Source organism: Aptenodytes forsteri, unplaced genomic scaffold (assembly GCF_000699145.1).
Source record: "Aptenodytes forsteri isolate BGI_AS27 unplaced genomic scaffold, ASM69914v1 Scaffold242, whole genome shotgun sequence".
NCBI classification, from domain to species: domain Eukaryota; kingdom Metazoa; phylum Chordata; class Aves; order Sphenisciformes; family Spheniscidae; genus Aptenodytes; species Aptenodytes forsteri.
Genome location: NW_008795253.1, coordinates 1,441,721 through 1,455,884, shown reverse-complemented (window position 1 = coordinate 1,455,884; position 14,164 = coordinate 1,441,721). Strand labels below are relative to the sequence as shown.

The window sequence follows — 14,164 nt, the reverse complement described above, 5'->3', positions numbered from 1 at the left end:
AAAGCACTATTTTTTCTCTATTCAATTGTGAAAAATAAGTTTAGTCTGAAAATTTCCAGATTTATTATAACTACCAAATATGTTTCTGTAGAGTCTGAAGAAAATCGGTCATACTCTTTTCTTAAGTTTGGCTTTATAGGAGATTTTCTCATTCTAATAAAAATTGACTTGTTACTCCTAACATAAACATTCTATTGATTCATAATGTCATAAACCTATTTCCTTTTTTTTTTTTACATAAACATGTAAATACTATAAAAAGATTCTTCTTGCCAAAACCTATAGGAATAATTCAACAGAATTACTTATTTTTAACAGTTCTTGCCAAAATATAAACTGTTCAAATAACTAAAGAATCCAAATGGGAAAACTTAGGGAAACTAAAATGACTTTTCTATGATTGTACAAACATAAATCTAAAATTATTAAGTAAAGGGAAGCAGTAACTCTTGGTTTACTTATTCCCATGATGTCTTTGTCAACGTAGGTGTGGTTAAAATAACTCTCTTGTATTTAATTCATTTTTACAAGATTATTACATGGGAGTTCTTTGCTTTTAGTTAGGATTGCAACCAGGAACATTTCACTATAAAGCACTATTTTTTCTCTATTCAATTGTGAAAAATAAGTTTAGTCTGAAAATTTCCAGATTTATTATAACTACCAAATATGTTTCTGTAGAGTCTGAAGAAAATCGGTCATACTCTTTTCTTAAGTTTGGCTTTATAGGAGATTTTCTCATTCTAATAAAAATTGACTTGTTACTCCTAACATAAACATTCTATTGATTCATAATGTCATAAACCTATTTCCTTTTTTTTTTTTACATAAACATGTAATTAAATACTTCTACTGGTTGCTTTTGCTGCATAATACGTATTATAGGTCCAAATCTGCATCTGTTGAATTATGCTTCCTGGAAGTCTTGGGCCTGATACGATTATCTGTTCTGTCCTGTGGAATTTCAATGCAGACAGCACTGAGCAATGCCAGTAGTCTTTGTGCCTTGTATAGGCACTGATGGCCGTGAAGCGTTGGCATCGATCATTGTTGTAAATGATGATTGGGCTGCATTTTGCACTCATATTGCGCTTAATTTGCAGATGTATAAATGATTGTACAGCACAGTGATAAACTGAATCTGTAAGTGTTCTCTTCCATATTTTTCACAGGAAGCAGCCCTTGTATAACACTGATAAATTAGATGTCTAGTTAGAAAAATAATCCACTTTTGTCTTCTACCACACATCTCTCACTGTCAAATAAAATAAGGGTTGTACAGGCATTGCCACTTTGATTTGTGGACAGGACTTTGCACCTGTTCACTGCATAAAGCAGCAATCATGTACTCAAAGGCACGCATGTTAATGCATGGGGAAATGAGGGCACAGATACAGGGTGCACAGATTAATGTTCCATACATAGCTGTAGTGCTAACATTTCCTCATTTTGCAATCTCAGCGGTATTTTTGTGTAATTTTATGTGGTTGTAATTTTCTTAATTAAGTCAAGTACACAGAAAAAAACCAGAAATTTCCCTCCACCTTGGTCATAAATAAAGTGGGAGCAGGAGCTGTGCAACACAAACCACTAGCATTTGAAACCATCTGAATAACTGATAAAGATAGTGGGTTCCTGTAAACCTGGGATGAATAGAATAAGATTGTAAATTCTTGGAAAGTAAGAACACCCAATTAAAGATTGCCAGTCTTGACTTAAAGATGTTAAATGCTGGAGAACTCATGATGTTCCTTGGTATTCTTACAATGATTGATTACTGCCACTGGTAAGATAGAATCATAGAATCATAGAATAGTTTGGGTTGGAAGGGACCTTTAAAGGTCATCTATCCCACCCCCCCTGCCATAGGCAGGGACATCTTCAACTAGATCACCTTGCTCAGAGCCCCGGCCAACCTGACCTTGAAGGTTTCCAGGCATGGGGCATCCACCACCTCTCTGGGCAACCTGTGCCAGTGTTTCACCACCCTCAGCGTAAAAAATTTCTTCCTTATGTCTAGTCTAAACCTACCCCCCTTTAGTTTAAAGCCATTCCCCCTTGTCCTGTCGCAACAGGCCCTGCTAAAAAGTTTGCCGCCATCTTTTTTATAAGCCCCCGTTAAGTACTGACAGGCTGCAATAAGGTCTCCCCGAAGCCTTCTCTTCCCAGGCTGAACAACCCCAACTCTCTCAGCCTTTCTTCATAGGATGGGTTCCTCATTTCTGGTGGGAATTGATACAGTTTCTCACAGGTGGATCCTGCTGTGCTGCTATCTGATAGAAGAAAGTGCCAGCTACTAACAGAAATTTTACCTCCAGATGGGTACCTGCAGGCTGTGATCAAATCACCTCTTAACCTCATTGACAAGAAAAATAAATTGACCTTGTTATATCTCTTGTGTAATCTGCATGGGTGGAATTACAACCTTTTTTTTTTAATTTTCCAGTAAGTTTTTGAAACATTGACAGAAGTAGCAGCTTTGTAAGTAACTACTCCTTACTCCTAAGTCCATTTATCATACATCCAAAGGGCTGTAGCAACAGCCTACTCTGATGACTCATATTTAGCTGATTATCCATGAGGTCCCATGTACCTTTTCCAAGTTCACTGATTTCCTGAATGTGTTTTTTTATCTTGTGTATGACCTACATTTATTTCATTGCATTTGGCCGTATTGGAATATAAGTAAGTCTGCTTTAATGATGTGACTCGGTTTGTTCCATGTAATTTATTCTCATTACTGGTTACTGTTCCATGAGGTTTTTGGCATCCATAATTTTCTTCTGCAAAAAGTTTATATTTTCTTCCACATTTCTCATGAAGATACTGAATAGCATTGGAAGAATAGCATACCCACTTGGAATTACACTGAAAATACCCACGTTGAATACTGACTGTCTATCTGTGACTCGGTTTGTTCCATGTAATTTATTCTCATTACTGGTTACTGTTCCATGAGGTTTTTGGCATCCATAATTTTCTTCTGCAAAAAGTTTATATTTTCTTCCACATTTCTCATGAAGATACTGAATAGCATTGGAAGAATAGCATACCCACTTGGAATTACACTGAAAATACCCACGTTGAATACTGACTGTCTATCTCCAAGTTTTCAAATCTTCCAGTTTTTAATTATTTTATATGTTTAATACCTTTGTTCTGTTCTTTTATGACTGTCATTGGGCAGTCAGCTAGTACAAATCTTCATGTATTTATTAGGAGGTTAGTTAATTATTAATATAATTTGTTGGTGTAAATATCAGAGGGGACTGTCCTTGTGACCTGTTCAGCTGCATCTTGAAGCATACATCCCTATTTTATTCCTCTTCTTTTTTAAAATCAATGTTTTCTCTGTTTTTAATATATTTACTGTCTTAAAATGACCAAAGATGATATTGCCGTCAGTTGTTCAAGTTTACTTTAATGTCATATACAAAATATCCATTCTACATTGCAACTTAATATATTTAATATAAAATCCAATGTACAGTATCTTAAATTTGTTTAAATAGATTTATAAACATAACTTTCAGGAGGAGTCAGTCCTGGAGTGATGCAGTCTTTTGTTAATTACAGTTCCTTTTGATATCCCTGCTGTTCGGTAAAAAATCCAGCTTCTAGAAGGATCCTTATGAGCTCAGATTTGGTTCCTATCAAAGCAAAAATAAACTCCCAGATTATTCTTTTTCAACTTTGTGTCCCCCACACAGCTAGATAACATCCTGTGCTGGGGAGTCCAGTTTGAATGTCATTTGACATCATCTGCTTCAGGGCTCATCTGCATCCGATAAAGCGTCAAGGTAATCTGTATCAACGTATAAGAGAAATCCAGAAAACAAACTGTCTGCCCATGTTGGATCAGAAAAGAGACCGTTTTGGTCAGTGTAGAAGATCTCAAGCCATACTTCGTCTTCTGGCTGAAGGTAGATTACTGTGGATCCAGAAGCTACATCATGGTTGCCTGTGTTCGCATCAAACGTCTTTATCCGGTACTTGCCATTGTGAACCAGCCCAATCGCAAGATGCTTGTTTGCTAAGGTGATATCATAAGAAAAATAATAAATCCCTGGGATGGCACAAATAAACTTCCCTGTGGAAGGGTTGTAATGCTCCCCCTCATTGAAGAGGACTTTATTGAATACAATTGGCAGTCTTTCCTCTGGGTAGCTGGTGGTGATGCCAACAGAAAACGCAGATTTCAGCACTATCTTTCCACACTTACAGACCCCTGGTGCCCCTGGCTCTCCTCGGTCTCCTTTATCTCCCTTAGGTCCAGGTGGTCCAGCTGGACCTACTTCACCTTTGGCACCAGTCAATCCTCCAGGTCCTTTTTTACCACACTGACCTTGGTCTCCTTTCTCTCCAGCTGGTCCTAATGGCCCAGTCTTTCCTCTTAAACCTTCAAAAACATTTTAAGTTAGTTAATCATTGCACATATCATCTCAGTAAATGATTGTGTGGGCTACTGTGTGTGCCTGAACAAACAAGAAATACATGGTCAGAATTTCAAAATACTCCAAAAATACTTTCAAAATCCTCTAGTAAGTTTGCAAAAGGAATGGCAGGTTAGAACAGAGGACCGGGCTCCACAGCCCGGGGGCCCTTTGTTTCTATATTCCTACTTTTCTTCATATGTCTTGATTACACATTGAAGAATTTTATGCATAACCAGTCCATTGCTGACTGAACTATGGGCACTGCTGATGGGAAGGACAGCAGCGTGGCTACCTATGTAATGATACTTGTGCACTAAATATCTCTTACTATTTGGGCATTTTTAGTGTGTACCTAAATACCTGCTAATCTTTTATTCCTGGCTAATGACACAAATGAGACTATTTATTTGACACCACACATGCTTCATTTTTCCCAAACTTTTTCTTAGCATCTATGCGCAGGAAGGCTATGCATTTACATTTATTTATACAGATTTCAGTATATGCATATTAGACATATCTAAAATATATCTCCCTATTTTCTTTCTCTCACTATATATACATGCATCACACTTAAACCCACATAGGCACATACACACATTCATTGTGTGTGTGTATGTATATTATACACTGTTATATATATATATGTATAACAGTGACGATGAAAGGTCTTACTTTGTTGTACTACTGTGTTAGATGACACAAATATTCAATACCTGCACTCCCTTTTTCACCTTTTTCTCCCTTCCTGCCATCTCTACCATCTCTTCCTGGAAGACCAATGCGTCCGTGTGGCCCCGGGGATCCGCCAGCTCCGGGGGGACCTGCAGGGCCTGGCAAACCAGGGATGCTACAGATGTATCTGGTGTAGTAATTTTCTCCTTTGAACTGGCTTTGAAGAGGTTGTTCACTTGTGTAGATGGCAAAACTTGTAATGCAAAGCAACACAATCATCCTTGGATCTGGAAAAAATACATACGAATAGGACTATTTATGCACATTTTGGCACTCTAGTCAAATGGAGATGGCTCTGAATATGCTAATAAGTGTGAGACTGCGGTGCATTATGCACAGGTACACGCGCAGAGATCAACCTGGGATTTCTGCATTAGCAGAATCCATGTAAGAGGCAAGGAGGAAAGTCTGTCAGGTTGGACCTTTCTCTGGTCACCGTATATGTTACTGTATGTCTTTCAAGTAGCCTGTAGACTGACATAGTATAACTGGCAAATACCAGCTTTTTTGGACCAAATTTTGACACGTTAAAAAAAGAATCTGGATTTTACAATGCAAAGTCCTTTGCTTGCATAGTTTATTTTGTCTTTGGGACCTGTATAAACTTTACGGAGAAAAACCTTGCTGGAGGGAGTTACATCTGTGCTAGGAGGATGTGCCCATAGGAGCAGTCTTTTCTAGTGAGGACAAAGCCTACACCACCATTTCATTTTGAAATTTGCCCTTATGGTTACAAATGAATCTCTGACCTGAATAACTGCAGCAGAAACTTGCTGAGCCTGCAGAAAGGATACCAGTAAGACAGCTACAGCTTCAGTGCCTGGTTGGAAACCCTGATGACCACAGCACAAATAACCGCTTCACCCTAATTGGTAAGGTCGAATCAGGCAGCTGCCCTGTGGGGAATGGATGGAGTGTGAATGGGCTGCTAACAGGTTGGGATTTTTAAGCCCGGCTTGGACTGTCATATGAAATGAACTGTGCTGCAATATCTTGCAATAAAATTGTTTAAAGCTTTATATATGGTATTTGGGTGTTTTCATAAACAATTGAATGTAAATTGGATTTCTCTATTCCACTATATACTGGGAGACTAAAGAAAAACACTGTACAAACAGTAACATGCTGAGGAGTTGCAGTACCTGATGTACAAAGGTGTCTTAAATTAGTGTTGCATTAACAGAGAGTCAGTCATGGGTCAGGTGAGGTTTTGCAAGTCAAGCTGTTTTTTCTAGTTCCCTTGCTGGCTTCTTAGAAGACTTGTGTGGGGTTTTTTGTTGGAGATGTCCATTCCTTCAGAGCTAATTTACAGCATTCAAGGAAATCAGAGTCCACTGGTTTCTGTGGGGAGAAAAAGAAGAAATGGAGTGGGGGATTCAGAAAAATGTATGTGTGAAATACCATCTACCTTTTTTTACAGTGAAACTCAGATTCATTCTCAAACTCACAGTTAAAGAAGTTGCAAAGTGAATTAATCTAGAAATCATTGTTCCCACTCTCTTCTCTGTGATATTGACTGGCACTGACTGATTGATTTAAAAACCCAAACTGTTACATTTATTTGCAGTTCATGATAGTTCAACTGGTATATGGCATGGTCAAATCTATTCAGCATGGAAAAAGACCAGCATATACACATACACATACACGTACACGTACACATACACAGTCTTCATGAAGAATCTTTTCTATTTTACAGAATAGAAAATTAGAAACTGTCTTGGTATCAATGGCAATGCAGAAAAAAGCATGCAAATATTGTAGTTAGAGAGAAATAGCAATGCTCAGAAATTCTCTTCAGTGATGTATATTCTGCTTTTCATATTAAGCATTTTGTATCAAATTGGCAGAAATGAAACTATTAATTTTGCTGTCATTTAATAAAGCCTTATGGTACAGTCAGGCACAACAGCCTCCAAGAATGGATTAACATATGAATGCTTGACATTATAGCAGAGCAGCAAATGATAACTCCAAGGCAGTAGTTAGGTACAAGCACAAACTTCACAGCAACATTTGCTCTGATGTAGTACTGAGGGTACCCAAATGAAGCTCGTGGATTTTCATAGGACTTAAATCAGGGACAGCAAGGCTCTCTGCAGAGAAGAGCAACTTTAAGCACTTAGCCAGGAGGGAGCAGCTTGGAGGGAGTTCATACCTAAGACTGCATATGCATTTTACACAAAGCTGATGGATAAGAAGCAGACATGACCTAAGGATCAAGGACTGGAACAAAAACTGCCCTTTGCCAGATGAAAGTCTGAATCAGTAGGCTAGATGTTCCCACACTGTGTTGCACGTAACAACAAGCCAAGCAAAAACAATCTCAACAACTGCTGGTTTTGCCTATGTCCAAGATCTTTCACAAATCAGAGTAAGAGCCCTCACACAGCTGCTCCTGTCACTGGCTGGCCAGTAAATTATTGATGCGTGAAGCTGTCTCCAGCTCCCAGACCTCCCCTGCTGTTCTTCTCATGTGCCTACAGGAAATTAATTAGTCTGGGGCATGTGTTTCTGCTAAGGCCATGGGAAAAAAGTCATTTGGGGAAGGTGAGGGGAACGGGGTTGAGATGGGGATGTGCCTTAGATGACTGGGGCATTGTGGTTGGAGAACCAGTTTGGGAAGGAGAAGGCATAGAGGGGAATACGTGGAGCTTTCAGCTATGGGTTGGGGGTCTTAAGGAGTGATGGGACTGTGAAGCAGAATGGTGGGACTGCAGGAAGGGGAACAGAGCTGGGATTGGGAGGAAATGGTGGTAACGTTCAGGTGATGATGTTTACAGTCCTGAATTTAGGCTTGGGGGGAATACAGAAGGCTGCTTCCAACAGTGGTACCCAACAAATGACATTTGGGAAACCACGCATTAGGCTGCAGAATCAGGACTTCTCTTGCCCTTTGACTTCAGACTTTTGCATATGTTCTGCGTAATGGTCCAGTTTTAAAAGGAGGGGTGGAAGGCGCCTCTCTGTTATTGCAGCAGTTGCTTGGAAAGTGTGAATCTCCTCAGACCAAGGAAGGATGTACAGCATTGAACCCATGCACTCTGTTTCCTGGTGAGTGCTCTAAAAGGTAAATTGTAATGTTAAAAGTGGATGATAACATATGGCCATGCTTTTGAAATTTCACGCTGAATTAGGAGGCCAAAATCAGAGATTTCAGTTCACCTGGGCTTATGAAGTTAGAGGATGGAATAGACCTCCCAGATCACTTTCTCAGGAGTCACCTAAGTTGCAGAGAAATACCTGATCACAGAGAGTTAACTGGTAGGCAGAAAGCGAGTCATGTTACACTTTGGACCTGGCTTCTGGTTGTCCTTTTCAGAGAGACAAACTTTTGTCCATAAACTGGTGTAGGAAACAAAGTCATTTATATATGCCAAATAATTTTTCTTCAGGGAAAAACAACATTTGAGGAGCTCATTCTTTTTTCCAAATATTGAAAGCTAGAACAAGCACATGGTATTCTTGTTCACAGCAATAACAATCATCTTCATCAAAACCATCACCAAAAATAATAAGGAGAATGATATGAACACAGGGTTAGAATAATGTTATTCCAAGTTTAGAAAATGGCATTTCAATAGGTTCCAAATCCACTAGGTAGAGCAAGAGTGCACGCCAAGGCATTCACTGGAAGGCGATAGGCATGCTGATCAGTTCTAATGTGCAGTGATTTCTGGAACAGCTTTTCTAAGTGAGGGTGACAGATTCATTTGTTCTGTCACTGTTCAAATTGCACAAGCAGCATAATCATTGCCCTTGTGCGTAAACCCAAAAGATCATCTGATTCATTCAATATTGGAAAAATACTAAAAAAGCTATTCTGGACCTAATACCTTGTTGCAGTCTGTTAAGGTGACAGATCTAAAGAAGCAAAAGAAGCATCAAAAGAAGCGTGGCCAGCAGGTTGAGAGAGGTGATTCTCCCCCTCTACTCCACTCTTGTGAGACCCCACCTGGAGTACTGCGTCCAGCTGTGGAGTCCTCAGTACAGGAAAGACATGGACCTGTTGGAATTGGTCCAGAGGAGGGCCACAAAAATGATCAGAGGGATGGAACACCTCTCCTAGGAGGAAAAGCTGAGAGAGTTGGGTTGTTCAGCCTGGAGAAGAGAAGGCTCTGGGGAGACCATATTGCTCCTTTCAATACTTAAAGGGGGCTTATAAGAAAGATGGGGACAGACTTTTTAGTAGGGCTTTTAGCAATAGGACAAGGGGCTTTAATCTAAAAGAGGGTAGATTCAGACTAGATATAAGGAAGAAATTTTTTACGCTGAGGGTGGTGAAGCACTGGAACAGGTTGCCCAGAGAGGTGGTAGATGCCCCATCCCTGGAAACCTTCAAGGTCAGGTTGGCCGGGGCTCTGAGCAAGGTGATCTAGTTGAAGATGTCCCTGCCCACAGCAGGGGGGTTGGACTAGATGACCTTTAAAGGTCCCTTCCAACCCACACCGTTCTATGATTCTGTGATTCTATGATTCTATGATCTACCTTGAGAAGATACTCTGGATGTTACATTGCAATCGAAGCTAGGTGCTGGGCAGAGAGTCTTTAACATCAAGCCTTTAGGAAATCTCACTTCATTACTAATATACTCAGACTATGTCATTAACATTTTTTTAAGCTTAGGAATTAAGGGATTGTAGAAAATGCCCAGTTTTAAGACTTCCTGCTATATGATCTAATCTTCTTCCCTTGTCCAGCTATGCAGGGCTTAATTCTAAAATTTTCTAATTGGCATTGTTTTGAAACAATCCTAGAAGATTTCCCATGAATCTGTTATAAATAAAAGCCGGGTCAAAAGCCAGTAATTATTAGTCATAAGTTATCCTGGCTGTGTTCTTACTTTTGTCTTTCCTTGCTAGCTTTGAATTCACTTCCAATACATATGCACAACTATTTGAGGAGGAGCAGAAGATGTGTTTTAACTTCCTTGTGCAGAAAGATGTAGATGAGAAGTAGCGATGCTCCTGGGCCTTTTCTGTCTGCCCCACTGGCAATGGCTTAGTGGTGCAGAACAAGATAGTCTATACATACTCTGGCTTTCCAATAGCAAAGGCTCATACTACCGTACTACCCATACTACCTCACATCGCTACCTTGCATCCCCACTGTGGGATGTACAGTCCTTCCCCAGCTCTCCCACCCAGGAGCGCTGTGGTAGGAGAAACAAGGTGGAGAAGGAGGTAATAAGTCAGGATGAGAAGCAGAGAGAGACACCCTCAACAATTAGCTTGAAATCTCACGAGCTATGCCTGTCTTTTCCCTCTCAAAACATGATCCACAAAAATCAGCTGTGTCCACATGCCTGAAGGGTCCAAACCTGACATTCAATTTGCCACCACCACTGACTTTTCTACAACGCCTCAGAAACAGTGGCTTGCAGTTTAGCATGCCACACTCTGCAGTTTCTTTGCACTGTATGAATTTTATGCTATTTAAAATACAAGTCTTAATTATGGATTTTTTCCCAGGTATTTTACAATGAGCATTCACCTTCAGCTGGGCACAGGTTTACGCATCTCCCAGCTCGTATTGTGTTATGGGGACTATGCTGGACTTCCAGAGCTCCACCTGTAAGACCATGCCTTACTCTAAGGAATTAAGACTGCAGCTGGCCACCACCACACTCCTTGGGTTAGCTACACAATGCAGCAATCTTCACATGGCTTTACATTGTCTTTTCTTCCCTTGTGTAAGAAAGGGAGAGTGACCTGACACTTTTTGAGCAGTCTGAACTTTTGATTCCCAGTCCCAGAATGGCTGACGGTGCCCAAAGGGATAGTCAGCCTGTGGGAAGGAACATTAGCTAAATATTTCTGAGAAAACAATCCTTAAAGGCCTTATTAGCAATGCTGACATTTAATGGTCTCACTAACTTAAGTTTGTACTCAGTCATGTTTGAACAGTCTCCTTCATAACTACATTGAATGCAGTCAGATTCTTCAACCATGTCACAAGCCTTCACGGAAAATAGAGCGCTTATAATCAAGACCAGAAGTTCAATGTGTCTGATTTTCAAAATATCAAAGGAGTGGGAGTCATTTTATTTCTCAGTGTCTGACTTGAAACATAGTTTCTCTTTCTGGTTCCAGCCATTCCCATTATTTGGGAGTGCCCTAGAAGCTGGTCAAAGCGTGTTATCAGTGAGATAGTCTGACTCAGATGGGGGGAATTTTAACATGAGGGCTGGCAGGCAAAGCGGTTTCACTGCCAGCTGTACCAGAACACACAAATAAATGAAACCTGACAGAATTTGTCTTGACAGAGAGCCGAGAAGCTAGGCCAGTTGCTTACAGTTGGCAATTAACATGGAGACAATAATATGTTTGCTTGCAATGTAGTGAAAAATGGCCAGGATTTAAGACTCAGGATACAAGTGTCCCTACACCTCGGGTACAGGCTTCTTTAAAAGGTTTTTTCTATGTCCTTAAAATAAAAAAAAAAGAGACAGGAGCCATAAATCACAAGCTGCCTTCAGGGATGATCTGCAATTTGCAGGGTTAGTTATGAATCTGAACTGGAGTCAAGCATGTGGAAGTATGTAGGCATCTAAAGATGTGGATAGATGCCTAGAGCAGTGTGCCCATCTCCCATAGAGTGCTTTTCAGTTCAGGCAGGCTTCCTCTTTTTGGTTCCTCCCCAGCCCTTGCCAGGAGAATTTCTATCTCCTGTCTTAGATCATTCTGCTTTACCAACCTTGTGATGATAGAAGAGAAATGGAGAACAGACTGGGAAAACCATTTTGGATGGCATGGAAAGAGGAAAAACAGAGGGCACAAAAAGAAAATGTCAGACTGCAAGGCACATGAGGACAAACAAGAAAAAAAGTCATAGATTATTGCCACAGGTCGTAGGGGACGGACTTCCACTGCCTTGTGCCTTGTGCTCACTTGTGTTCACACCTGGGCTTTGTGAGCAAAAGTCCATAAAGAGCTCCTATCATGAGAGCAATCGCTTTGCACAGGGGTGAATGATGGGGACCAGCCAGCAAAGTGAGCTCAGGACACACACAGAAAGAACAACTTTGGGAACTTCGCTGGATTTCTGGCTGAATATGTTCTAGTCCCTGAGCATGGCTTCATTCTCATCCCCTCAAGGTAAATGTCATTTATTAGATCACGGACACCTCTGAAGATGGATTCTCCTTCACCCGGTTGCTCCCTTGGTGACGGCATATTGTACCAAAGAACAGTATTCACCATTTGAAAAGATAATCATCAGAAGAAAGCTTCCAGACCCTGAAAGGGACACTCCTCCCCCAGCACATTGTTTTCTTCTGGAATTCATCCAATGGTATCACCCAGGCAATGTGCCTTTCTGGGAACCCTGTGGAAAAATAGGCATCCAGCCAGGGACCACATTCTACATCAAACTAGGCAAAGACCAAAGGAGCAATTTAAATGCTTGGGCAGGACTGAGGTGGTTGATTTCCCCTGAAGCAAGCTGGGGAAGGCTCCCATAGACTTCAGTGCCAGAGGAGCAGCGGAGGCTGTGACCTGGGGCAGGGAGCAGCTATGTTCAGCTGAGTGGCAACCTCTTGTCCCTGTTCTGCTGTACATGGAAGAAGACATCTGTCCGGGGCTTGACATGAGTAAATTTTTCACAGTGCAAACAGTCATAGGTAAGTTAGCAATATTTTTACGTATACAAAGGGTCTCTCTGCACTGCTGTTGCAACACAGCAAGCCATCAGCTTTCCCGGGAGGGGAACTGGAAGTTTTGCCTACATGGGCAAATCCCCAGCTAGAAATGGCTTGCTAAATACTGTGGTCCCTTCAATCCAGGTGATATTGTGAACAGTCCTTAACATACTGGGGAGTGCAAAGGTAGGATAAAGTATAAATTTTATAACTTCAAAATTTGGATAAGTATGCATGTCTGACAAGACTGTGGAGGACTAATTAGTTTTTATTTATAAGACACTTAGAAGATGGAAGGCGTTGTAAAAGCCCTATAGTATGAATTTAATTATCTTGAACTACTCTGAATTTTATTACTGAGAGTTTATATGTTGCAGCATAAAAGCAGGAATTTCTCAAGTGCTCCATGCTAGCCAAGCTGTGCTCCCAGGAACAGCAGAACTGCACAACAGAGCTCAGATAATACCAGTCTGGAAAAAAACTCACTACAGCTCCCAGGTTCCTGTTTGAGAACCTTCAAAAGATAACTGCAAAATTGTGCATTCGAAAACAGACAGAAAATCAGCATTCTGGAATTAAATATTCCTGGGTAAGAAATAACTTTGTGGTGCTAAGACCTTTGGACTGAATCTACAAAAGTTCCTATAAGTTCCAACTTTTACATATGACTTTCACACATAGAAAATGCATCTTGGGGGGAATTGAGTACCTAAGTCCAAATGAATGAACCATAAAACCTGTGATGTACCAACTGGAGCATGAGAGGCTGCCTTAGCCTAGAGTTTCTGAAGAGCATCTCTTCAGGCACATCTGCAGGAGCAGTGCTGTGCAACACAGATACTCAGGACAGCAATGTGAGACCCAGGCTGTGCACACCTGACATGGCTCAATGCCCAAGCAACCTGTAGCCATGCAAATATTGCTAGCTATTATGGCTAGTGGACTAAATATTGTGGACTACGTCCACAGGGCACTGCACTATCCACTGCCCAGAGTTAGCTGCAAGGTCTCCATCTTCTGACCCTTGGTGCACCACTGGCATGTTCAGGAGCACCAGAGAGCCTCAACATGAAACCAAAGAGTCAAACTTAGAGAGGTTGTGGCTGTGAAGCTGAATCTCACAGAGGTGTGAGTCTTAGGAGGCCGTGTCTCATCGGCACAAACAATAAATACATTTAAAAGCTTAAGCCTTACTGTAAATCAGTGGGGCTTGAACTTCTGAAAGCCTAAGGTGTTTTGAAAATGGCATAAGAGCTTTGAAGCCTCGCGTGCTTTTCAAAATGCCACCCACATTAACGTAAGTCCCCAGCCTCTGGGACTGCCAGGCTCTCACATTAACCCTGGTGGTCTTCTC

At 40.9% G+C, this 14,164-nt stretch overlaps 1 protein-coding gene across 1 annotated transcript in view; it reads right to left on the bottom strand.

Annotated features, from left to right (window-relative positions):
- Window positions 1-3,397: 3,397 nt before the first annotated feature.
- C1QTNF7 (C1q and tumor necrosis factor related protein 7) overlaps window positions 3,398-14,164 on the bottom strand; it is a 52,169-nt gene continuing 41,402 nt past the window's right edge. Inside the window, exons 2-4 of the mRNA XM_009279098.2 lie at window positions 6,314-6,512; window positions 5,153-5,398; window positions 3,398-4,399 (exon numbers count right to left, since the gene is read on the bottom strand). Of these exons, the coding sequence (XP_009277373.1) occupies window positions 3,768-4,399; window positions 5,153-5,390 (870 nt within the window). The 5' untranslated portion in view covers window positions 5,391-5,398; window positions 6,314-6,512 and the 3' untranslated portion in view covers window positions 3,398-3,767. The remainder of the gene's footprint in view (window positions 4,400-5,152; window positions 5,399-6,313; window positions 6,513-14,164) is intronic.